Source organism: Haliotis cracherodii, unplaced genomic scaffold, assembly GCF_022045235.1.
Source record: "Haliotis cracherodii isolate W230 unplaced genomic scaffold, xgHalCrac1.p SCAF_19, whole genome shotgun sequence".
NCBI lineage: Eukaryota > Metazoa > Mollusca > Gastropoda > Lepetellida > Haliotidae > Haliotis > Haliotis cracherodii.
This window is the reverse complement of record NW_027266274.1, coordinates 8,300,757-8,326,725: the sequence shown is the minus strand read 5'-3', so window position 1 is coordinate 8,326,725 and position 25,969 is coordinate 8,300,757. Positions and strand designations below refer to the sequence as shown.

The 25,969-nt window shown below is 38.8% G+C and overlaps 1 protein-coding gene across 1 annotated transcript; it reads left to right on the top strand.

The window, feature by feature from the left end:
* The first annotated feature begins 575 nt into the window (after positions 1-575).
* LOC139466914 (ankyrin-3-like) lies at positions 576-25,129 on the top strand. The gene is made up of 5 exons (XM_071248639.1): positions 576-684; positions 776-3,338; positions 4,584-4,644; positions 6,758-7,012; positions 25,025-25,129. Exons 1-5 carry the CDS (start codon positions 576-578, stop codon positions 25,127-25,129), a joined length of 3,093 nt encoding a protein of 1,030 aa, XP_071104740.1.
* Positions 25,130-25,969: the final 840 nt, after the last annotated feature.

The following is a 25,969-nucleotide window of genomic DNA, read 5'->3' as shown; positions in this document are numbered from 1 at the left end:
CTGTAGCGCTGGAATTGTTCTGTGCAATTGAGCCCAGGGCCGTTATCTATTCATGAGCGTCATCTTTACAGCTGAGTGCAAGTTGTTCCGTTAGCGATAAGCAATCAACAAAGGAGGAAGGGGATTAATTTGCACTGATTGATTCTGTTAAATTAATGACCCTTTCCTGGGCTAATTGATCAAGCTGTCTTAATTTGTCCAATGCTGAATTCCAGTTAACCCACTGTCTCCTTTGTCCTTTATTAGTTTAACTCTTGGCTTCAATTTGTCCATCTGAAGATCCGGGTTAGAATTGGTCTTCGATCAGTAACCCATACTTGCCGTAAAAGGCGACTATGCTTGTCGTAAGTGGGGACTAACGGATTGGGTGGTCAGGCTCGCTGACGTGCTTGATGCATGTCATCGTATCCCATTTGCGTGCATAGATGCTCATGATGTCAATGGCTAGGTTGTCTGGTCCAGAATCTATTATTTACAGACAGCCTTCATGTTGCTGGAATATTGCTGAGTGCGGTGTTGAACAACAAACAAACTGACTTTACGACATTTGACAGTCGAAATTACGAGGGCCAATAATGACCCCTCACGTTTGTCTGCAGGTCCGAACTGGTGTCTGTGCATTCGACTCTTGCGGAGGAATGAGATGCCTAGAGACTCGTGCTGGAAAGACTGCCTGTGTTAAAGGTACTAACAAACATTTATCGCTAAAACATAATTAGAAACATGTCAAAAGTCAAAACTGAAAAGTGTGTCATTTCTGCATATCTTATTTCAGATGAATATTATCCAGCACAAAACCAGACCATTGTTAACACTATTCTCTTCGATGCCTGCACAACTGGAGATCTGCAGCAAGTCAAATACATATTGTCTCAAGATATTGCCAACATCAATACAAGAGGAGAAAATGGCATGACACCAATAATGATAGCGACAGAGAAAGGACATAGAGAGATAATTGAATTACTTGTGAAGAAAGGTTCAGATCTGTCTCTGTTTGATGAGGATGATAACACTATCTTACATTTGGCATGTAAAGAGGGAAACGTGGAGATAGTGAAGCATATCCTCTCACAGAAAATCATTGACATTGAAAGTAGAGGAGAGAACGAAAATACACCGTTGATGTTTGCTGTACAGTTTGGAAATATGGAAGTGTTTTCTTTTCTTATGAAAAAAGGGGCTAATATATCAAACCTGGATGAGGACGGTGGAAATATCCTTCATTTTTCCTGTCGAAGAGGAAATATAGAAATACTGAATTATATCCTCAAACGAAACCTTGTGGACATAAACAGTGAAATGGATGACGGGATGACACCATTGTTACTGACAGCAAAGTTGGGGAAGAAACAATTGTTTCAGTTACTGATAGAAAGAGGAGCTTATGAGGCCAAAACACATGACAGTAAGGAACTTCTTAACTATGCCTGTGAAGGTGGAGATGTTGAGATAATGGAGCGTGTCCTCAACCTAACGAATGTTGACATCAACATTGAATTGTGGGATGGGGTCACACCATTGCTGCGTGTTGCATTTTTTGGGAATATTGAAATGTTTAAATTACTTGTGACGAAAGGAGCTGATGTGACTATTGTAGATGATGAGGAGGAAAATGTCCTTCATTCAGCTTGTCATGGAGGTAATGTGGAGATGGTGAAATATGTACACAAACTAAGCATTGTGGATATAAACGGTAAACAGGATAAAGGAATGACGCCGTTGTTTCTGGCAGCGTTTTGCGGCTTTCAAACAGTATTTGAATATCTTGTGGAAAAAGGAGCTGATACATCAGGAGTAGATGCTGGTGGTGACAACATCCTTCATTTAGCTTGTCGAGGTGAAAATGTGGAGATAGTGAAATATGTCCTCACACAAAACATGGTGGACATCAATAGTAAAGGTGTTGACGGAATGACGCCGGTGTTAGTGGCAGCGTTTTTGGGTAAAAGAGCAGTATTTGAATATCTTGTGAAAAAAGGAGCTGATACATCAGGAGTAGATGCTGGTGGTGACAACATCCTTCATTTAGCCTGTCGAGGTGAAAATGTGGAGATAGTGAAATATGTCCTCACACAAAACATGGTGGACATCAATAGTAAAGGTGTTGACGGAATGACGCCGGTGTTAGTGGCAGCGTTTTTGGGTAAAAGAGCAGTATTTGAATATCTTGTGAAAAAAGGAGCTGATACATCAGGAGTAGATGCTGGTGGTGACAACATCCTTCATTTAGCCTGTCGAGGTGAAAATGTGGAGATAGTGAAATATGTCCTCACACAAAACATGGTGGACATCAATAGTAAAGGTGTTGACGGATTGACGCCGGTGTTAGTGGCAGCGTTTTTGGGTTATAGAGCAGTATTTGTATATCTTGTGGAAATAGGAGCTGATACATCACGAGTAGATGATACTGGTAACAACATCCTTCATTTAGCTTGTCGTGGAGACAATGTGGAGATGGTGAAATATCTCCACACACAAAACATGGTGGACATCAATAGTAAAGGTGTTGACGGAATGACGCCGGTGTTAGTGGCAGCGTTTTTGGGTAAAAGAGCAGTATTTGAATATCTTGTTGAAAAAGGAGCTGATACATCAGTAGTAGATTCTGATGGTAACAACATCCTTCATTTAGCTTGTCGTGGAGACAAAATGGAGATGGTGAAATATCTCCTCACACAAAACATGGTGGACATCAATAGTAAAGGTGTTGACGGAATGACGCCGGTGTTAATGGCAGTGTATTGGGGTTACAGAGCAGTATTTGAATATCTTTTGGAAAAAGGAGCTGATACATCACGAGTAGATTCTGATGGTAACAACATCCTTCATATAGCCTGTCGAGGTGAAAATGTGGAGATAGTGAAATATGTCCTCACACAAAACATGGTGGACATCAATAGTAAAGGTGTTGACGGAATGACGCCGGTGTTAGTGGCAGCGTATTGGGGTTATAGAGCAGTATTTGAATATCTTGTTGAAAAAGGAGCTGATACATCAGTAGTAGATGCTGATGGTAACAACATCCTTCATATAGCCTGTCGAGGTGAAAATGTGGAGATAGTGAAATATGTCCTCACACAAAACATGGTGGACATCAATAGTAAAGGTGTTGACGGAATGACGCCGGTGTTAGTGGCAGCGTATTGGGGTTATAGAGCAGTATTTGAATATCTTGTGGAAAAAGGAGCTGATACATCAGGAGCAGATGCTGATGGTGACAACATCCTTCATATAGCCTGTCGAGGTGAAAATGTGGAGATAGTGAAATATCTCCTCACACAAAACATGGTGGATATCAATAGTAAAGGTGTTGACGGAATGACGCCGGTGTTAGTGTCAGCGTTTTTGGGTAATAGAGCAGTATTTGTATCTCTTGTGGAAAAAGGAGCTGATACATCAGTAGTAGATGCTGATGGTGACAACATCCTTCATTTAGCTTGTCGTAGAGGAAATGTGGAGATAGTGAAATATGTCCTCACACAAAACATTGTGGATATAAACAGTAAAGGGAATAATGAGATGACATCAGTTATGCTTGCAGCAACATTGGAGACACGAGAAGTGTTTCATTTACTGACAGAGAGAGGAGCTGATTTGTCAGTAGTAAATACTGACGGTGACAACGTCCTTCATTTGGCCTGTCGAGCAGGAAATGAGGACATAGTGAAATATGTGTTGTCACATGGCATGGAAGATATAACAATCACTAATAAGCAGGGATTTAAATGCAACCATGATAGCTAGGGGGAAAGGTAATTTATCAATAACAGAACTACTGTCACAAGTCTCGCAGCTGATGGAAATCGCAAAGTACAGCTATTATTGACCATATCTGTGAAAGAAGTAAAGTTAAATAATTACACATAATTGACATGCTCCGAATTTGAATGCAGTGTGGTTCAACGTCGTTCAGCAAGAATAATCATTATTTGCTTTGACAATGACAACATCAAGTACAATGCATTATTTGGGCTGAACGGAAAGTGTATTGACATGATCATTTCATTTTATAAACTATTAAAATAAAAGTAGGACATATACGGATGATTACAGTTAATTACGGAAATACAAAGAGGTATCGCGAGATGGTAATGGGTGGATAAGAAAACGAAAGAACGAGGTGTGGTATGACAATCAACAGAACATGTTGGCGATGTATTCTAAGGGTTCAAGCAACCAAGACAGACAGGGGTTTGTATGCAAGAGATAAACGTTTGAGATGACTTGGCGGTCATGCCGCCACAGTTAGTAGCTTTGATGCAGGCGTACACGTGTCCCGATCATGTCCTAGACATGCGCTGTGGGGAAAAGGTCGCGACGACTAGAGGTAGTCAGTTACGATAGTACACGGGGACCTGAGTGGTATCGTCTTGAAAGACAAAACGTGGACCTTCATTGCGTGGAAATGACAGATGACATAACCGTACGTGCCTGTCTCGGTGATGCTGTGCAGTGACCTTTCGATGAACAATATGCCGTGTCGTCCTTGCAGTCATAGTGATCCAGCCCCGTTCCATTATAGACCCAGGCCTAAATCTATCATCATGCCTTGTGTTGACGTTTTCATGACATTCTTTCAGACGCTCCAAGACTCATCCATACCTATCCAGAAAGTCCCGAGTGAATCTGGTGAATGAGAGAGTGAGTGAGTTGTGTTTAACACCGCTTTTAACACTATTGAAGTTATATCGCGGCGTGTCAGCTTAATGTGGGAGGAAAGCCCGAAATGATGCATGTCTTGGATGTTTACCACTTCGGTGAAACCCACGAGCACGGGTATGGTGCTCACAAACCTAGAAACATAATCGAGGCGGACGGGATTCGAACCCACAATCATAGGTTTGTGACGTGCCCAAGGGACGCAACTCTGCACATCGAATCGCGGCGCCTCAGACGACTGGGCCACCCGTGCCCCCGTCAATCAGTAGAAATCTCGAACGAATTTGTTTTTTTCATCCTGCACATCTCCTGCAAAAGTCGCCTTTGAAAAGGGGAAATTGGTTAGTCTGCAATGGTGTATCATCAGCAGCAGTAACCACTAAAAATTGAGACCAGCTGTTGAATGAATTAATCCACCACATTGGCCCATGAGCCACCGCCTTCTGGGCATTGGACTCCCGTCTAGGCGAGGTAAGTGTCAAAATGGTGTATTGGGCAAAGGAACGCTTCTCCTCGAACCAGTCCCCTCAACCACCAGACTCCCGTCCTCCACCGACACAGGGGCGCAACCCACGGTCACGAGATAAGCCGACACCGATGTTATCGGAATAAGTTGACCAGAGACAAGTAAGCTTCAGACGTCCTGTCACTTTACCGACGACGTTTACTTTAAGATTTATACATAGTATTAAGTAAACAACCATCAGCAAACACTTACGAGGGATTAATCTACAAAGAACCAACTAACTTTTTATGATTAGTGCAACGTACACAAGGGTTAATCTTGAATCATGTCAGTTCAAATATTATAACAACATCTCTTGGGCAGCAAGTAGCATATCATCAAACTGACATGTTTCATAGACTGCGGGTGCATTCAGCTATGGAACTCTGTCTAATCCAACATTTTCCCTGGGCTCGAGCAGTGTCGCATTACACAGTGTCCAATGTGTATGGTATTCACTATTCAGAGATTGAAACTAAAATCCACTCGTCCTTACAAGGAAAGCATGTAGCAAAACCCTCAATATTCTACTAGTCCTTATGATACCTTAACTATTGGGCAGTTTGACAATCTTTCCATCTTGAACCAAAAATGAGTCCTCACCTGTTGACAATTGCGGTCAAATATGACCAATTAGAGTTAACTCCCTTAACACATGTCCGTATTATTTGTGGACAACTCGTGCCATTCCGGGACAAGCTGAATGGGGATTTTTTGTCATTTGCAGAAACATGCGGATGAATCTTGTTAAAACCGTCCCTCCCTCACAAAGACAGACCAATATACCGATATAATAAACAACTGGTAAAGTCATCGCCACTTGATACAGAATCACGAAATATCGCGATTATTAATTAACGACCATAACTGCATGTGTTATAAAACCTATAAGGTGGAAAGGTGCGACGGGGTAGCCAAGTGGTTTAAGCGTTCGCTCATCACGCGGAAGGCCGGGTTCAATTCTCCACAAGGATAACTTGCGTGAAGCCCATTTCTGGAGTCTGACGCCTTGATATTGCTGGAATATTGCTAAATGAGGCGTGACTGGTGATAGCGAGTGGTCATATTTACCAGTATTCGCGTTTTGTTTCAAACTGTGGTTATTTAAAGTAATATAAGTTTATGTTTTGGTATAAATTTGAAAATTTTGTGTCTTTGCGTCATCCGTATTATCCCTGAATTCTTCATTCTGGTTCTAAAACTAATAGATAATGTTTTGGTTATGTCAGCTTAATATATGTGTATTGTGAACATTAATTTTATTTAATCCTTTTATTCCTTTATTTTAAACTGATACTAACGGGTCCTACCTCACGAAATGCATCAGATCGCAATGGCAACTTTATTAAAAACGTAAAAAGATTAGGAAAATATCTGTCGACGCCCAGTTAACGGTACACATGCTCTTTAAATCCTGCAATCGACCAAAATCTGAACGGCAGTCCACGTGTTCTTTTTTAACCAGATGTCGATTTCGTTCCGCAATTTGGATTAGTCCTGCCAAAATCCCATTATTCCAGCAAAATTAGTCAAGCCAAAATCCCATTATTCCAGTCTGTTTCGGCAAGTTTGGAAACGGGATTTTTATAGTCAGTTAACTCCCTTGCCTCGGAAAGAAGGGGGTCGAAACCCGAAACAGCGCCCTTCCGCATCGCCCTCCCGTTCATAGGAAAAGCCTCCCACATCATCAGCCGCCTCCTCAAACAGCAAGCCAACATCGACACCCACTTCACCAGCTCCAACTCCCTCAACGCCCTGCTAAGAGCCAACGGCAGGAACACATCTAAACCCCAAGAGACTAAAGGTGTAGTCTACAAAATTGACTGCAACTGCGGGCAATCTTACGTAGGTGAAACATCCCGCCCAGTCAACACTAGAATCAAAGAGCATAAAACCTCCACCATCAAATCCGACAGCAAATCAGCCAACTCGGACCATATCATCAACTGTCCCAATCACATCATCAACTGGGACAACGTCCAAATCCTCGCCAACAACCTCCATGATTTCACCAAAAGAAAACTAACAGAAGCAGTCCACATTCGCCGCCACAAACCATCAATCAACAGAGATCAAGGCTATTTCATCCCATCCGCCTACTATGAACTCATCAAACAATAATCACCTGTTTATTGGCTTCATGCCCCATTGGCTTCTAGCTATGTGTTTTCTGTCCATCGTGTTGTGATAGCATCATCCTTTGTTGTCGCACCTACCTATGTTATCCCACCCATGTATGCCCTTGTTGTTACTGCTAATCCTCTACTGTTAATCCTCCACTTGCTATATATATTCTGCACTATGTCCCTCATTCAGTCTTGCTTGACAACGGTATAAGGATCTATACCGAAACGTCGCTTTTTACAGTATTAAAGAAGTTGTTATCCATAAAATTGTGTCTATCTTGTCACTTTATAAATGTTCACACACATGCAGCTATTTTCGTTAGTAACAAATCAAACACATACTCAGGAAGGTAATTCTTAATTTTCGTGCGAAACAAAAACGATATAAATTAAACGGTAGGCTATTTTTTCTACAAAATGGTGTCCTCGGCTAAATGTGTCAACATTATGCCAGAATCTGAAGAAGAATTGAATGTCAAAGGCTATGTGTCCTGTTTCATAGATCAAGGTCCCAAAAAGAAATTGTCGAGTCAAATTCTTTAACGTTGAAATACAAAAGGGCACTGATACGTTCAGAAACGATGGTCTCTTTGCACATGAAAAAAGAAGCTTGTTCATAAGAGCCTGTGAGGACCGACATGGAGTCGAATTAAGACGCGTGAAGAAAACCTTGAGTAGGTCACTTTTGTTTTGCATAACCAAGCAGTTTATAAAACATATATTGGTAGTTGAGTGAGTGAGTGAGTTAATATTTAACGTCACATCGGCAATATTGCAGCCATATCGTGACGATAATAATGTGACTTTAATGACATATATGTAAACTGTATAAAATTCTGTCAACAAAGGACAGTAAACAACTAGATTATCACAGATATATGTTTAAAACTAGTACAGAACCATTAAATAAGACAATTCATAACATTACAATAGATAAAATTGGCCTATATATCACCAGCAACTAAAGTAAAGACACCATACTGAGGACCCCGAGGACCATGGGGACTTACAGTACCTTTGCTACCTGCATGGACCCCAGCAGGATTTACACCATCCCTTTAGTCACTGGCGACCGTTGACAGGGTTTAGCCGGAGATTTAAAACCAACAAATATGCTATGATTAAAACACTGGCAGATATAAAATTACTTTGATTTATGTGGGCTTACATATACTCTCAGGGGGACAATAATTTTACGCTACTTTAACCCCCTTCGAGGATATAGCCACTAACAATATCTGTTAATTATCATATTCTACCAATATATAAAATATATATCTTTGTACATCAAAATGTATTAATTAATTCTATTTTCTTTAAAAAAACGAGGATTAAATGAGCATGTACTTGATTAAAAAGATCCTTTATAGATAACACTTTGAAATATTTATCCCTTGTGATGGAAAAATCAATACAGTCAAGCAGGACATGCTTGACCGTGATTCTTTCATCACAAGGGATACAAAATGGAGGATCCTCATCAAACGTTTTACAGCAGATACTCCTTGAGTTTGAAGCTCTTCAGCAATTTCTTGTTCAGACATGTCCGACAAAGAACGAGTCCTGTCACGGACAATGCCTCGGCAGGAGTTGAGTGTCCTGTGTTCAGAAACAACAACCTCAATATTGGCAAATTGACTGATTGATAACAGATTGATTGATTGTTGTTTCCTTACACATTCGACAAGAAGGGAGCCAGAACGAAGTAGTGTCACGTTTTTATCAATCTCCACAATATCGTTGAATGGCTTTAGAAATGGCAAAGGGGTTCAGTTTGATGGGTTCATGATCTTTAGCCTCGATCACAAGGAAACGAGCCCAAGAATCAATATTTGCAACTGTCTCATCAGATGAGCGTAATTCTATATGTCTACGCTTTGAACCAGGATGATTATAAGCCATGGTGAAATAAAAGTATTCAGCAACCCTGCTCCCCACCCACCATGGAGTGTCAACAAGGGTGCATTGCACCGGATATCCAGAATGCAAACACCAGGGATACAGGGTTGTTATACTCCAGCAAAGAAGACACGAATAGCTATATTTATCTACCAATTCAATGTCAGACTGGTTCTGCCCTTGACAAGAAATTGGAGACATATACATTATTCGGAGGTCAACATCACCAGATTGGCCCATGAGCCACCGCCTTCTGGCATAAGACTCTAAGCAATTAATTCCATCACAAATTGTGAGTACATACAAGTTTAACATGACCAAGTCCAAAATATACAGTAAAATACAACACAGGTGTGCAGATACAATATTATGCACAGGGCCTGGCATGACCAGCCGATTGATAAGACCGGGCCCATCTTACCACCCGTCTAGGCGAAGTAAGGGTCGAAGTAGTGTGTTGGGCAAAGGAACACAGTTCCGGGAACCAGTGCCCTCAACTACCAGACTCCCGTCCTCCGCCGAAACAGGGACGCAACCCACGGCAAACAGGTTGCCCATTTTAGTCGCCTCATACGACCAGCAATGGGAGGCTGTGGAAATATTCTGCCCCGGTTCCACACGGGGGAAGAGCTATTAGCCTTACCCAGCACTCACCACGAGGAGGTTGCTCTTCACGAGTGCCTATTGGTAGTTGAGCTATTATCTACAAGGGACCCAACGCCAATCATCAATCACAGAAATTCATAACTGTCCACAATTAACATATTTTTTTATTGACACATGTATCCTACAAGGTCGGGTAGGCCGAATCACAAATCTTTTTGTCGATATCCAAAACGCATCCTCAGGCAGTGTTGATGACAAGTTTCCCAGACGTTGAGGTATTAAATGTCACCAGAGTTTGATCCGGCCCTCGCCTTGTAGAATGTGCAAACATATGTAAGTGCATCGTCTGTTGCACGCTGCCTGTCCCACATGAACAATAAATTGTCAAAGAACTTGACCAACAGTCAGTCACATATGAGAAGCGGTTTTCTGGCAAGGAGGTAGCGCCTATCTCTTACCTTTGCCCGTTCAAAGGATTCCACAATCGATAAAAGGTGGTTATTATAGCATTGGTGCTCCGCCTGCCAAGCGTTTGGACAACGATCCAAGTCCTGTCATTCCTCTGCTTTGTGTTGCCGCTGACTGCAGGAAGGATGTGAAGTGTGGCGGGAACCATTTTTGCCTCATTTAAATCCTGCCCTGTGTGGAAACACGAATCACAAATCATGAAGATCAAACTTAAACAGAATATCTCCTGTCATGAAGAGGGTTATAGATCCTACTGCACCCACTTCTACTATCTATTACTATGCTCCTGTCTCTCGTCCTTCAGTAACCACTGCCTCTATCGATTGCCCACCCGTGAAGATCTGGGGTAGAATAGGTCTTCAGTAACCCATGCTTGCCAAAAAAGGCAACTATTCTTGTCGTAAGAGGTGACTATGCTTGTCGTAAGAGGCGACTGGGCGGTCAGGCTCGCTGACTTGGTTGATGTCATTGATCCCAATTGTGTGGATCGATGCACATGATGTCCATCAGTGGATTGTCTGGTACAGACTCGATTATTTACAGGACGCAGTCATATAGTGGAATATTGTTGAGTGCAGCATAAACAACAAACCAACCAACCAACCAACCATCGACTGCCACACTGACATGGGTCAAGTCTGTCCAATCACTTCCAACTGCATCAAAAACTAGTTGTTATGCTTTCGTCTGTGACATCCCCAAAACAATAAACTGTCAAAAATGTCGAATCTCATACTCGAAAACCAGTATCTGAAGCAGAGCTATAAATTGTTCACCTTACAAAGAAATAAAGACTTTTTTTAAAAAACAAAAACAACAATACAAACTCCAAACACCAACACCAACGGCCACCTCTGCTTTAGGTCCCTAGGCCTCCAAAACTCCTTTGGTCCTCTGGACAGGGAGGTAACTCGACATGAAACAAATAGGAGTACCACAGTCGTCCTCACATTAACGTGACATTTCTCCTGTGGAAGCACCATCACCATGAATCCACAAGACACAATACCTTGGAACTGCAATGAAATAAAACTTTTAATCCAAGATTTTAAACCGTCAGATTACTGTCTCCATGAAACATACAGAAAAAAAAACACAGATCATTTTGATCAGGACAGTTCTTACCATCCGTCAGGACAGTTCTTACCATCCGTCAGGACAGTTCTTACCACTCATTTTCCCACTCCTGGTGATAAAGCTACAGGAGGTTCTTCTATCCTGGTGAAGCCGGGCATAATCCATACCCCGGTTCCACGTCACTCTTAATCTTCAAACTTTGTTTACATCACATTCATTTCACCTTTAACGATCTGCCAATCTGATCTTCAGACTTTGATGAGCTCCCTAAGCCTCGTCTCATAAGGGGCGATTTAAACGGTCATAACCCCCTTTGTGGAAGTACCGATATAAATACTAAGGGAAAAGTCCTCAAAGATTTTAAGGTTATCATACTTAACTGCATCCTGCCACTGGCACATAATCTGCCCTTGATAAATCATTTTAAACGAATTCGAATGGTCGGTCCATGATGTCCTTTGTGGAACAATACTTACAACTATCAATCCCTCTAACGAACCACCTTCAACAAGATCGAACTTTACAAAGGCCAATTGGACGTTAATTCAAACACTTTGTGTTAAAAAACTAAAACCTGTTAATTTCAGGAATGTTCCTGATCCAATCCACCTTTTTTCGGATCAAGTAAATGCTATTGGAGACGAAAGCTTTCGTAAGTCCTCTGCAAATCCTCAAAAATGTAAACCATTTTTAATAACGATTGTAAACAAGCTAGGAAAAAATAGGAAGAAATATTTCCGTCAACATCCTACCTTCCACAAGCTGAATAATGTTAAAATCGAGAGTGGAATAACTATGCATCTAAAATCATTTCTCGCACACCTATGACAAGGTGTTGAACATGATTCAAAAGATTAAGGACAAAGTTCACCATCTCAAAGATGGTTATGCACTATAAACCACTACATATACAATTGCCAACATGCTTGGTGAAACTTTGACAAACTATTCCTCATCATCAAAGTATAATCCTTAATTTTTGAGGTTTCAAAAACAGGAGGAAAAGAAACAAATCAATCTTAGTTCTGATAATGATGAGGACTATACAGTGAAACATTTTCACCACATGAATTGCATACTGCCCAAGGGCAAGCTCATGACACTGCAGCAGGAGCCGACATTGATATCATTATCATCTCTTGGAAACTCGCCCGATTCACGTTTGGAAACGCTGTTTGATATTGCTGCATCAAAATTATACTGTTCTTTAACTGAGTTATTGGTACCGTTGGAATGCGCAGGTTCTGATCTTTCCGGCCGTGCAAAAAACATATTCTCATTTGAGCTTTAGTAAAGCCACAATTTACAGAATTATTTTGTTCTATAAAGAAAATGACATTTCAATTTAGTCTTTAAGTGTTCTGTGTTTCCTGACCAATCACATGTCTTATTATATACCACGTGATCAGTTTTTCCTTTGATGTCATGACAGAGCGTATGGGGTCATCTTTATCAACTTTAATCATATATTATCAAGTTTTTTTTAGTTTTTTTATGAAAGTGTATATCGTCAAAATCAGGTAAACATCATATTGACTACTTCTTAGACTAAAATCAGATTTGGGTTTTATTTCAAAGATAGAACACTAAAATACTAAAATAAAAGTATCCTGATAATTTGATATGAATGTATCATTGAGATAATGGTATATGAAGAACACAGCACATTATAAAACAAAACGAATGTGATAAAGTGGTTGGTTGGTTGATATGTTGTTTAACGCCACACTCAGCAATATTCAAGCTATATGACAGCGGTCTGTAAATAATCGAGTCTGGACCAGACAATCCAGTGATTAATATCCTGAGCATCAATTCATGCAATTGGGATCGGTGACATGCATCAACAAAGTCAGCGAGCCTGACCACTCGATCCCGTTAGTCGCCTTTTATGACAGGCATGGTCACCTTTTACGGCAAGTATGTGTTGCTGAAGACCTATTCTACCCCGGATCTTCACAGGTCTGTGACAAAGTGTCCAACATTGTCTTTAATTCCTTCTTGCATTGACAGATATTAAGAAATGAACCTGATTGATCTAACAACAGTTTTAATAGAAAATTTTAAGTTCATTCCTTTGGAAGAACTACCACAGTCAACTATAACAGGGTCTGATGAGAGCTTCATTATATCACTGCAAATACAAGCATATTTTGAATTTGGGAACCACTTAAACTTTACAAGTGAGCAGTTTCAGACTGTGTTGCTTCACTCACCCAAATTTAAGACATTAGATTTTGGATATTCGACAATTTCAAATCAGTCATCAGCCCTAGGTTCCTCACTCCTACAATCACTACCAAAGGCAACAAATCCCACAAGGTTGTTTCCAGCAGGATCGAAAATTTCATCTGTCAAGTTCTTGAAAGACCTAAAATGCTTGCAGCTTTTAGATGTATCAAATTGCATCAGCCTGACTGAAGATGAATTTGCTGTTATTAGACAACGTGGTAGTTTGGATCAACTGTATGTATCTTTCAACAATCTTTTATCTACCGGGGTGACAGATATTGCACAAGACCTTCGTCTCTATTCTCCAGATGTTTGTAGAATATCCTTTTAGCTGGATCAGTGCAGAAGGCTCATGGAACATTGCTGGAAGTCTCTTCTGTTCCTTAGTATCAGTCTTGAGGAAGGCATCACAACACAGGCATCACAACACAAGTTTTCAACAGAGAAATAGAAGGACATTTTTGTGTTTGCTGTTTCAAGCAAGGGATAAAATGTATAAGGCACAGGCATTACAATTATTAGAAAGTCTTCTTTGCAATGATGAATATGAACATGTTTAAAGTAACAAATTGTCTTTTAATCCTGTCATATCCTTACAACAATGCCATCAGTAAATGAATTGTATGGAGAGGTAGTAAATTCTGAAAATGCACAGCTTGAAATCAGTTTGTTTCCAGAGCAGGAAACTAGTGAATTAAAGACAAATAACACTTTTGTAGGAGATATAGATAGTGAAAGTGACTGTGAATTAGATGACCCATTGTTTGTTCAATCATCTGAAGAAAGCAGTCATTGATGAATCAGATGAAGAAGTTATTGGACAAATAAAAGTAAGCAAATGGCGCAAGCAAAAGAAACACACAAGTGCTAAGGAGGGGAGGCGATACAAAACACAGGACACCAAGGATAGAAAACAGAATGATATAAATTGGAACTGGCAAACAGGATCATCCGACATGTAAGAGGGGAGAACTTGATTCGAATAGATAGATGGTCAGGGTGAAGAAATCAGAGGAACAGAAGATGAGTCAGAGGAGCTGAACGATACTGAAAGTGAACAGAAAACAAATAATGAAGTTCAAAGAAGAGGAAGGAAGAGGATTAGAAATGAAGCAGAATGGAAACCAAATATCCGGAAGCAAAGAAAACAGAGTGGACAGGACTATGTAAACAGCAAAGGGATAGCACAGCCAGCAAGTACAACTGAGGATTGTGAGGGGAAATGTCGTTTCAAATGTGCCAAACATATTTCAAATGATAAAAGAGATGAGATATTTTATAGTTTCTGGAAGTTGACAGATTCTGAAAAATTCTTTTTCTATTGGAAAACTACACAGAGGTTTAGTAGTGTGAGCTCCATGAAAAACGCACACACAAGGAAATCGTGCAGCATAAAGTACTTTTCCATCACAGATGATGACTCGTGTTTGTAAAGAATTCTATCTGTCAGCTCTAAACATTAGCCAGCGACGTATATCTTACTTCCACAGCAACGTTCCTGCAGATGGAGTTCCAAAACCAGATATGCCTGGGCGGCACAGAAAACGCTTTGTCCCTGTGAATGTTAAGGATTGTGTATGTGACCACATGCAGTCCTTTCCCAAAATGCTGTCACATTCTGCAAGAGCAGAAACCAGGAAAGAGTTTCTAGAATCAGGACTTACTGTATCAAAGATGTACAGGCTATTTTTAGAGCAATGTAAATCAAAGGATGAAGAACATGTAAAGGAACATATGTACCGGCAAAACCTTGATTATAATTTGGGTTTTCATGTGCCCTAAAAGGACAGATGTGATTTTTGTTTAGAATGGCTGAAACTAATAACTAATCAACTCTCCGATGAGTACAAGGCTCATATTGACTCTAACATACAAACAAAAACTGAAAGAGACAATGAGAGATCGATTGTAAGTGACGACACAGTCACATTATGTTTTGATCTTGAAAATGTCATCGCTTCCTCAAGAGCTTATGTGTCCTCTTTCGTTTATAAGCGTAAACTGAATTGCTTCAATATAGCAGCACACTCTTCAGTGTATCGCAGAGCATCGCAGGAAGGTGTGGGAAGGAAATAGCAAGTGCCTTAATTGCAATTTTGGATAGGTTTGTGCAAGATCATTCTAAAATAAAGCATCTTGTGTTGTAGTCATGATAAGATTCCTGCATCCCCCAAAATCGAAATTCCATAATGTGCACAGCCCAATAGGAGTTTCTTGCAAGGTCTGAAATCCAAAAGCATCAAGCAAACGGGAGCCAGGACATAGCTGCATTCAAGAAGTTGATAACCTTCGTAGCATAATTGAAAAAGCCAAGAGAGGTCTATAGTCTCTTGAGCTTTATCCGCATGCTAAAGGATGTTTGAAATCACAGCCTTTGATCATCATACAGATGAAAACGAACATGTTTCTGAATTATCAAAGTGTGTTAGATGTTTTAAATTTGAGGAACTTCCATTGTTCACATTGTGTGATTACAAGCCAAGTGAATGCTCGTGGAAAACCTCATTCAGTTCTCCTAAGTTTCACAGATCACTTCGGCAAAGAAGCAGAAATCAAGATATGCGTTTGCACCTTCCAGGTCTATCAGTGCTCAAAGAAGCACCTTCCTTAAGCTAAGATAAGATCAAAGACTTGAGATTTATGCTAAAATGTTTACCTCAAGATGATAAGGCGTATATGCTTATGGTCTGTCAAGGTCAATAAACTATCACTTTGCTCCAAATAAAGTACAGTTTGGACTCAGGTTCAATTGATCAATCTCCAATTTCACAAAGGTTGAACATAGATATATTTGTGCTGAAAACAAGATGATTTGCTCTGTAGCAATTGTTCACATGGTTTGAGCACATACCATTTTGATCTCAATCACTATCTGGATCAAATGCAAGTTATTGCTAAAGTTTATGTTGCCGTGTGGTTGAAAGATTGGTAGTTCTCATCACACTAGTTTCGTATTTAACAAGGGAATGAGTTCTAAAAGTTATCCAACAATTATTTTGTATGAAACGATTATCACATTTTACTCTGATCTGTTAGGAACATGAGTGAAAGATATGTTGTTGCAAATCCAAATGAGATGCTTGTCAACACACTTACTTATTTTAATGTATTTTTATTTTATTTCAAATAACCTGTTGAAGTTTTATGCTTTACATTATACAGTTGCAGATTAAACACTTGAAAGAAACAACAAAGGAACACCTTTGGGTCACATCTTACCCTGATTAATCTGTAATATTTCAAAAATCGAATATTTACATTGATGAAATGACTTACCGAATGGGCAATGGTGTTTTCTATACAAATGTATATTAGCCACATAAAGAAACTGTGAACGGAGAAAATATATTCTGGATTGAAAATTATGCAGACGCTGTAGCAGCTGAATGATCGGACCATAAGAAAATGTCAACGGGACCTGAACAACATCTGTTACGATGACGTCTGAAGATCAAAATGGAGTAGGGGGTCAAACGACAAAGTCAATAACGAGTATGACCACCCTGTGAATGATCACAGCAGTGCATCGGCGACGCATGGAGTCCACCAAATGGGCATGGAAGGCCTGGGAAATGGCCTGCCATATCCTCCTCAAATCCTGTGCCAAGTCACGGACGTTATCTGGAGGATGTGGAAGACGAAGCAGACGGCGCTCCTTTTCATCCCACACACATCTCTATTTGGGAGAGAGCGGCGTTAAACCCAACTCACACACACATACTTCAAATATTAACCGGAAGTAATCACAACACAAACCCAACTAACCAAACGGAACAGTGCACAAGAGTAGTGAGTGAGTAAGATGGGTTTAACGCTGCTTTGAATAGTATAATTCCAGTTATATCACGCCGTGTCAGCTTGATGTGGGAGGAAAGCAGGTCTAAGACGTTCACTACTTTGTTGAAACCTACGAGCACGGGTATGGTGCTTTCCTCACACATTAAGCTGACACACGTGATATGACTGGAATAATCTTAAAAGCGGCGTTAAACCCAACACACTCACTCACTAAATTTTGAAAACAACAGACAATTTCAAGTACGAGTGGGCTCTACCCTGTCTGACCATTTCGATCACGATCAGGGCATCCCTTAAGGCAACATCCTATCTGTCACACTTCTATGCTTCAACATTAAAAGTGTCAATAAAATATTGAACAATAGCGTTGATGGTTCACTTTTTGTGGATGATTTCAATATTTCTTGTGGTAAGAATATAAATGCAATAGAAAGACAGCTACATCAGAAGCCATGGTGAATATGGTATTATTTCATAAAGTTGTTGTAATAAAGACCTTACAATAATTTACATTGTATAGTATTGTCCATAAAATGGACAATTCGGTCATAACGGCAAAAAATGAATGAACGTTATATATAGGATCTATATATCAGAGGTTTCAATACTTCAATGCAACAGGAGTACATGCTTGCTACAACTCACATATTACTGTAAGACCAAGGTGGAGTCCTTGTTTGAAATATTTCTCACTTAAATTTCACTTAACGTATTATGATAAGGACACCTTAGAGAGGGCACATTTTGTCCGAGAATGACACCGGCGACCCGCGAAGATTCCAGGGTAGAATAGGTCTTCAGCAAAACATGCTTGCCGTAAAAAGCGAATATGCTTGTTGTAAAAGGCGGCTAACGGGATCGGATGGTCAGGCTCGCTGACCTGGTTGATGCATGTCATTGGTCCCAATTGCGTGGATTGATGCGCATGATGTCAATCACTGGATTGACTCGATTATTTACAGACCGCCGTCATATAGCTGGAGTGAGTGAGTGAGTGAGTTAATATTTAAGTCACATCGGCAATATTTCAGCCATATCGTGACTATCAAAAGTTATATATAATACATTTATTGAAACGGATGTAAAAAACTACCAACGAGGGACAGTACAACGACTAGACGTATCACAGCAATAAAATCATATAGCTGGAAAATTGCTGAGTTATTTAATAAATAAAAATGGATCTCTATCAGTATCCCCAAAACAAGGATTGATAACATGTATTCCAAAGGAAAATTAACCAAAACTATTTTTAAGGAATTGGCGCCCCATCTCCCTCCTTAACACATCTTATAAGTTATAAGCGTCAATCGCAAACAGAATAGAAAATGTTTTGCCTTTAATTATTCATGAGGATCAAACAGGTTTTGTTGGTGGTAGATATATAGGTGAGGTTACAAGAATGATTAATGATGTGATGGAATATACTGAATCTTACCAAATACCAGGTTTATTGTTATCAATTGATTTTGAAAAAGCATTTGACTTTGTGGAATGTGGAACTTTTTTTAATTTTGGACCAAGTATTCAACACTGGGTAAAAGTCTTTTTCGAAAATATTGAATCAAGTGTTTTGGTAAATGGATATGTTTGTCTTTTTTAAGGTTCCAGGGGGATCCGATATCACCGTATATCATTATTCTTTGTGCCGAAATCTTAGTAATAATGATAAGAAATAATAACAAAGTAAAAGGTACACAGATAGGTAATATTAAATCTCTGCTTGCACAATTTGTAGTTGATAGCACATTAAGTTTAGATGGATCTCCAGAGAGCCTCTATAACACAATGAGTACTCTATTAATTCTTTTTAACCCGGTTTTCGGGATTAAAAATAAATGCTGAAAAAACCAAGTTGATATGGATAGGGTTAAAAAAAAAGATCAAGATATAAGTTATGTGAGGATTGAAATTTTGACTGGTCACAAACTCAGTTCAAGTTATTGGGCATAGATTTTGATGTTGATTTGGAAAATATGGTCAATTTAAACTGTACAAACAAAATTCATAAAATAGAAAAGGAAATGAAAATGTGGGAAAAGAGAACCCTGACACCTATGGAAAGAATTGTTGTACTAAAATCCTTGTTATTACCCAAATTCAATCACCTGTTTTGCAGTATACCAAGCCCACCCAAAATTGTAACAGAAATGTTTCAGTCAAAATGTTTTCACTTTTTCTGGAAATCTTAACCTGACAAAGGTAAAAGGAAAATTATGTCATTACATCCTAAATATGTCGGCACTAGTGTCCCAGTGGTGGAAATGGTTATCGCCGCACAAACATTAACCTGGATTAAGAGACTGGTTCATGGTAATTCCACATGGACAGCTTTCTTTTTTAAAAATGTTGCTGGCGCAAATATAATTTGCTGTGATAATGTTAAACAATCTGGTGAGGATATGATGAACAAATTTGTCTGGTTTAATAATGAAATCAAAATTGATGCATATGGTAAGTCTATTTATTTTTTTCACAATGGCATCAAAAGGGTATAGCATATAAAAATGACTTACTTCATGACACAGGGAAATTATATGATTTTGATGAATTTGTACAAAAATACAGTTTGAAGACAATATAATACATTGTGCTAAAGTTTGCCAAAGACCTGTACTGCCATATTATGCATCAAAACAACAATAAAAATGGAAGCAAGGTATTTTATTAAGCCCTAGAAAACCCTAAATTAATAAAACATAAGTGCTGCAGTAAATGGGAAGTTATTCTTGAAAAACAGTATACCGATACAGGGTGGACAAACTTTAACCTTATGGCAAAAAGATGTACACAAAATTCTATTTAAGATGGTTTCAGTTTAAAGTAATACACAATATTTTGAGTACTAACTATTATTTATTTAAAATTGGGTAAGTTGAATCGCCAGTTTGTTTATTATGTAATGAACCATCTGAAACAATTACTCATGTATTATGCAATTGTCACTAAGCTGTTGATGTATGGACGAAACTTTAAGATGGCTTTGAAACTACACAGAAGGCAGAGAAGGCAATCTTTTTACTAATTCAAAAAGAAATATACCTCGATATTATGAAATTACAAAATGTATTGCATATTCAAACTGTAATTATGCAAGTTTCCATATTGAAATGTAAAATATGATGGAATAAAAATATAAATAAAGGTTCTGCCAACAAAACAATACCAAGACCAAGTATTCAAATGGCTCTGCTGCCTACCATACATGTGCATTGTGAGTGAGTGAGTGAGTTAATGCTTTACGTCACATCGGCAATATTTCAGCCATATCGTGACGAAAAATGTGACATTTTTAATACATACATTTTTAACTAAATTATAACCTGTCATCGATGGACAGTAAAATTACTAGAATATCACAGTTTAATATTTAATACTAGCATAAACAATAAAAAAGATAGCACTATGAATTACGGAACAATATAAAAAAGTGCTATAGTTCGCCAGCAGCTGAAGGTAGATCACCATGCTAGGGTCCATGGGGACTTACAGTACTTTTGCTACCTGCATGGACCCCAGCCGGATTTACATAATCCCTTCCGCTGTTGGCGATTAATGACAAATTTAGCCAGGTTAAATAAACATATATACTACGATTAAAATTGTGGTGAAAAAACATTACTTTGAAGCAAGTGGTCTGACATACCCTCTCAGGGGGACAATCATTTTACACTACTTCAACCCCCATCAAGGGTAAAGCCACAAACAATCTCAGTTAACAAGTTTTCCGCTACCAATACTAAAATATGTATTATTTACAGAACATAGCATCAAAATGTATGTAATAATTCTATTTCTTTTAAAAAAAAACATAATTAAATGACTACTTACGTGATTAAAAAGATCCTTTAGCGATGAAACTTTGAAATACTTATCCCTTGTGATGGAAAAACAACACAGTCAAGCAGGACATGCTTGACGGTGATTCTTTCATCACAAGGGATGCAAAATGGAGGATCCTCAGCTTTTAAAATATATTCATGAGTGTACCTTGAATGGCCAATACGACATCGCCTTAAAATGACCTCTTCAAATCTGGACTGACAACCCAAGTAGGTATAACCGATAGTTGCTTTTATTGCATGTAATTTATTTATACCCACTTGGGTGTCCTACTTCTTCTGCATTAGTTCTCTGATATAACATCTAATAACAGGTTTATAATCACTGTAGGGTAGAAGAAGTGGTGTCACAGATTTGTTGAGTGCTGCTTTTGCAGCAGCATCAGCCATTGCATTACCAACAATTCCGACATGGATAGGTAACCAACAAAAGACGATGTCGTATTGGCCAGTAGCAAGATTATTATGCAACTCAATGATGTTAAGTATAATTGGATGTTGACACGAAGTATTTTTTGACTTGATGAGGAGTCCGAAAAAATAACGAATTCCTTATGTTTAGATTGTTTATTTATCTATTCTAGAGCAGTTAAAATGGCCTTTGATTCAGCAGTAATTATTGAAGAGTCATCAGGTAATCTAATTGATATAGTTCTGGATCCAATGACGGTGGCGCTGGCAACAGCACCTCCATCCTTGGATCCATCTGTAAATATTGATTTGTAAGTTTTATATTCGCTACTTAACTGATTATATTCCTGTTGATATTGTAGTTGGTTGGTGTCAGATTTCTTTAGTTTAGATAAGGTAAGATCCACCTGTGGCTTTACCAATTGCTAAGGAGGAGAAGAAAGCAGACGGAAAGGAGATATATTCTTGAGCTCAAGTCCTGCAGCAGAAACGAAAGGTTTAATTCTGATTCCTAGTGGTGGAATAAGGGAGGACTTTTTAATGAAAAGATCCTCATAAAGAGGATTAAAAACACAGTTGTAAGCTGGATTGGACGTGTTTGAATATAATTTAGTTATGTATTGCAACGATAGTTTTATACGGCATTGTTTAAGAGAAGGTTCATCAGCTTCAATGTATAAACTGTCAATAGGGGATGTTCTAAAAGATCCAAGACAGAGTCTTTGACCTTGATGGTGGATGGAATCTAAAAGTTGAGATTGCTTTTACAGGCTCCACCATAAATGATGGAGCCATAGTCAAGTTTAGAACGAACAAGGGATCTATATAAGTGAAGGACGGTCCGCCTGATCTCCTCCCCACTTGGAATTAGAAACGACTTTTAATAAATCTAGCCTTCAGACATTTAGCTTTCAAATACTTAATATGCGGTAAGAAAGTAAGGTGATGATCAAAAATTATTCCTAAAAAATTAGCTTCTTTTACGACTTTTATTGGAGATCCAGCTAGATGTAATTCTGGGTCCTTATGTGGTTGATATTTTCGACAGAAATGGATACAATTAGTTTTATATTTAGAAAATTTAAAGCCGTTCTGCTCTGACCAATTATTGATTTTATTTAGACGAAGTTGCAACTGTCTTTCAATCGTGTTCATATTTTTACCTCGACATGATATATTAAAATCGTCAACAAATAATGACCCATCAATGGAGTCATTCAAAACCTTAGCTAAACTATTAATCTTTATACTAAACAACGTTACTGATAAGATGCTACCTTGGGGAACACCTTGATCTTGATCGTAAAAATCAGACAAAGTGGATCCCACACGTACCTGGAAATGTCTATCTGTTAAAAACTGAGATATAAAAGAAGGCAAACGGCCTCTCAACCCCATCTCATGAAGATCCTTTAAAAATTCCATGTTTCCAGGTCGTATCGTATGCTTTTTCTAAATCGAAAAATATAGATACGGTGTGTTGTTTATTGATGATAGCATTTTTTACAAATGATTCTAATCTAACTAAATGGTCAATAGTACTTCTATTTTTCCTGAAACCACATTGAATATTTGTTATTAGATTATTTGTTTCTAAGTACCATATTAATCTATTATTGACCATTCTCTCCATGGTCTTACAAACACAGCTAGTAAGCGATATTGGCCTATAATTTGAAGGATCAGTGTGATCCCGGCCAGGTTTTGGTATTGGTATTATAACAGCATTCCGCCACGATGAGGGGAAATTTCCCGTTGTCCAGATATTATCAAATAGATTCAATAGGGTTTCTAAACACTAGTCAGGTAAATGTTTCAGTAACTGATAGTGGATATTATCAGCACCTGTAGCAGTATCATGAGCTTGCCCTAAGGCAGTATTTAGCTCATGAATGGAAAATACTTCATTATAATCCTCACCATTATCGGATTTAAAATTAATTTTCTTTCTTTCTTCTTGTTCTTTAAACTTTTGAAATTTAGGGGTATAATTTGATGAGGACGAATGTTTATTTAAAGTTTCTCCTAATTTGTTTGCTATATCGCATTTATTGGTCAATAGTGTGTCACCCACCTTGATATGATGAATATTAGGTGTTGATCCTTTACCCTTTATCCTTTGCACCATATTCCACACTTTAGACATTGGTGTTCTGGAGTTTAATTTGGAAACAAAGGTCCGCCAAAAGTGAGGGTTATTTTGCTTAAAGGTGCGACGAGCTTTAGCATTTAACATTTTAAAGTTATTTAAATTATGGATAGTTGGGTGGCGGCGGAAATATTTTTCTGACTTTTTCCTAGCTTTCCTAGCTTGTTTACAATCAGTGTTGAACCATGGTTTATGAACATGCGGATTTGTAGAGGACTTTTGAATTCATTCATTTGCAATTTCATTTACAACGTCAGAAAACAACTGAATAGGATCAGCAACATTACTGAAACAATCAGGAGTTATTTTGTTTATGCATAGAGTTTGAAATAAAGGCCAATTTGCCTTTTCAAAATTCCATCTGGTTGAAGGTGGAAGAACAGATGGAATTATTGTTTTAATCATAGTTGGGAAGTGGTCACTTCCACAAAGGTCATTTTGTACCGACCATTCAAATTCATTTAGAAGGTCAGAATCAGTTAGTGACAAATCGACAACGTCAGATGCTAGATTCATCATTAAAAATGCATAGATCATTATTAGAGATGAAGTCATCAAGGATGTTACCTTTAGTGTTAGTGTGTGTACCACCCCAGAGGGGGTTGTGGCCATTTAGATCACCCATGATTATACAGGGTTTAGGTAGTTCATCATAGAGAGCTTGAAGATCTGACAGCCTCGGAGCTAAAGAAGGCGGAATATACAGTGAGCACAGAGTAAAAACAACGTTCAAAGTTAGTCGCACTGCAACAGCTTGGAGATTTGTGTTGAGTATAATTGGACTGTGGATAACATCATTCTTAACTATGATTGAAGATCCTCCAGTGGCCCTATCACCAGGAGGAGAAAAATAATGATATGCTTGAAATTGGCGTAAGTTAAAAGTATCTGTCTGCTTTAGATAAGTCTCCTGTAGACAGAATGCCGAAGGTTTTAAATCCTGAACGAATAGATGTAATTCATTAAAATTAGTCCTTAGTCCTCTACAATTCCACTGTACAATATTATTAAAAGAAACTATCTCTTCTGGGGATTGATGGGGGATCTACCCCGCAATTTCTTGTAGGGCGACAAGCTATGTGCCCTAAGTGGATGTTTTCGGACACATCCATGTCCTCCAGGGATCCAAACTTATTAAAAAGTTGGATCGGATTTTCTGACCCCTTTGAGGCTCCGCCTCTTTGATAATTTTTTGAAGTTTCTGATTTTGGTTTCATTTTGCTTTTGGCAAGTTTCAAATCTGATTCAGAGCGAGGTTGTTGAGCAGGTTGAGATGTTGGTTCCTGAGATATTGAAGAACTCTGAGAAGATGACTGTGAGCGAACTTGAGATAGCAGCTGTGTGTCAGGACTAGATTTAGTGGTCTGTGTGGACTGTTCAGTTGCGACAATCTGAGGTGTGTCACTTTTAACCGAAGTCAAGTCAGTTTGACACGTCATAGACGATGTCGTTACTTTTGAGGTGGATTGAGTGGGTGTTCTAGTGACAGAAGCATAAGTTTCTGTTGCTGCTTTGTCGTCAACATTTTTTTTGCATCAGCAAAGCTAATGTTCCTGGTGAACTTAATTTTAGTTATTTCCATTTGTTTTTTCCAAATAGAACAATCTTTAGAAAAAGTTGAATGACTCCCTGAACATTTGGCACACTTTTTGAAATTACTATCACAGTCCTCCGTTTCATGAGTGGTCTCGCTACAGTGAGCACATGTAACAGCCTTCGTGCAGGTATTGACACCATGGCCGTACTTTTGACATTAAAAGCATCTCAGCGGATTGGGAATATAGGTGTCAACTGTAACATTGCAATAACCTACCTTGATTGATTTTGGAGTGGTAGGAGCGGAAAACGAAAATAGGTAGGTGTTTGTTTGAATAGTTTCATTGTTTATGCGGCTTGTAAATCGTTTGACATTGATAACTCCTTGATCTTTCATTTCACATACAATGTCAAATTCACTCATATCAGCTAACAAACGATCATGGTCTCTCACAATGCCTTTACTGGTGTTCAGTGTTCTGTGCGCTGTGACAAACTGAGACTCCAACAAACATTTCTGTTGACATCAGGTTTGTAGCCTGCTGTTTTCTATTGCATTCAATCAATAGAGAGCCTGAACGCAAGCGTTTAATGTTTTTAACATCACCTGCTATGCCATATATTCCCTTAGAAATGACAAAAGGGTTTAGCTTGAGAG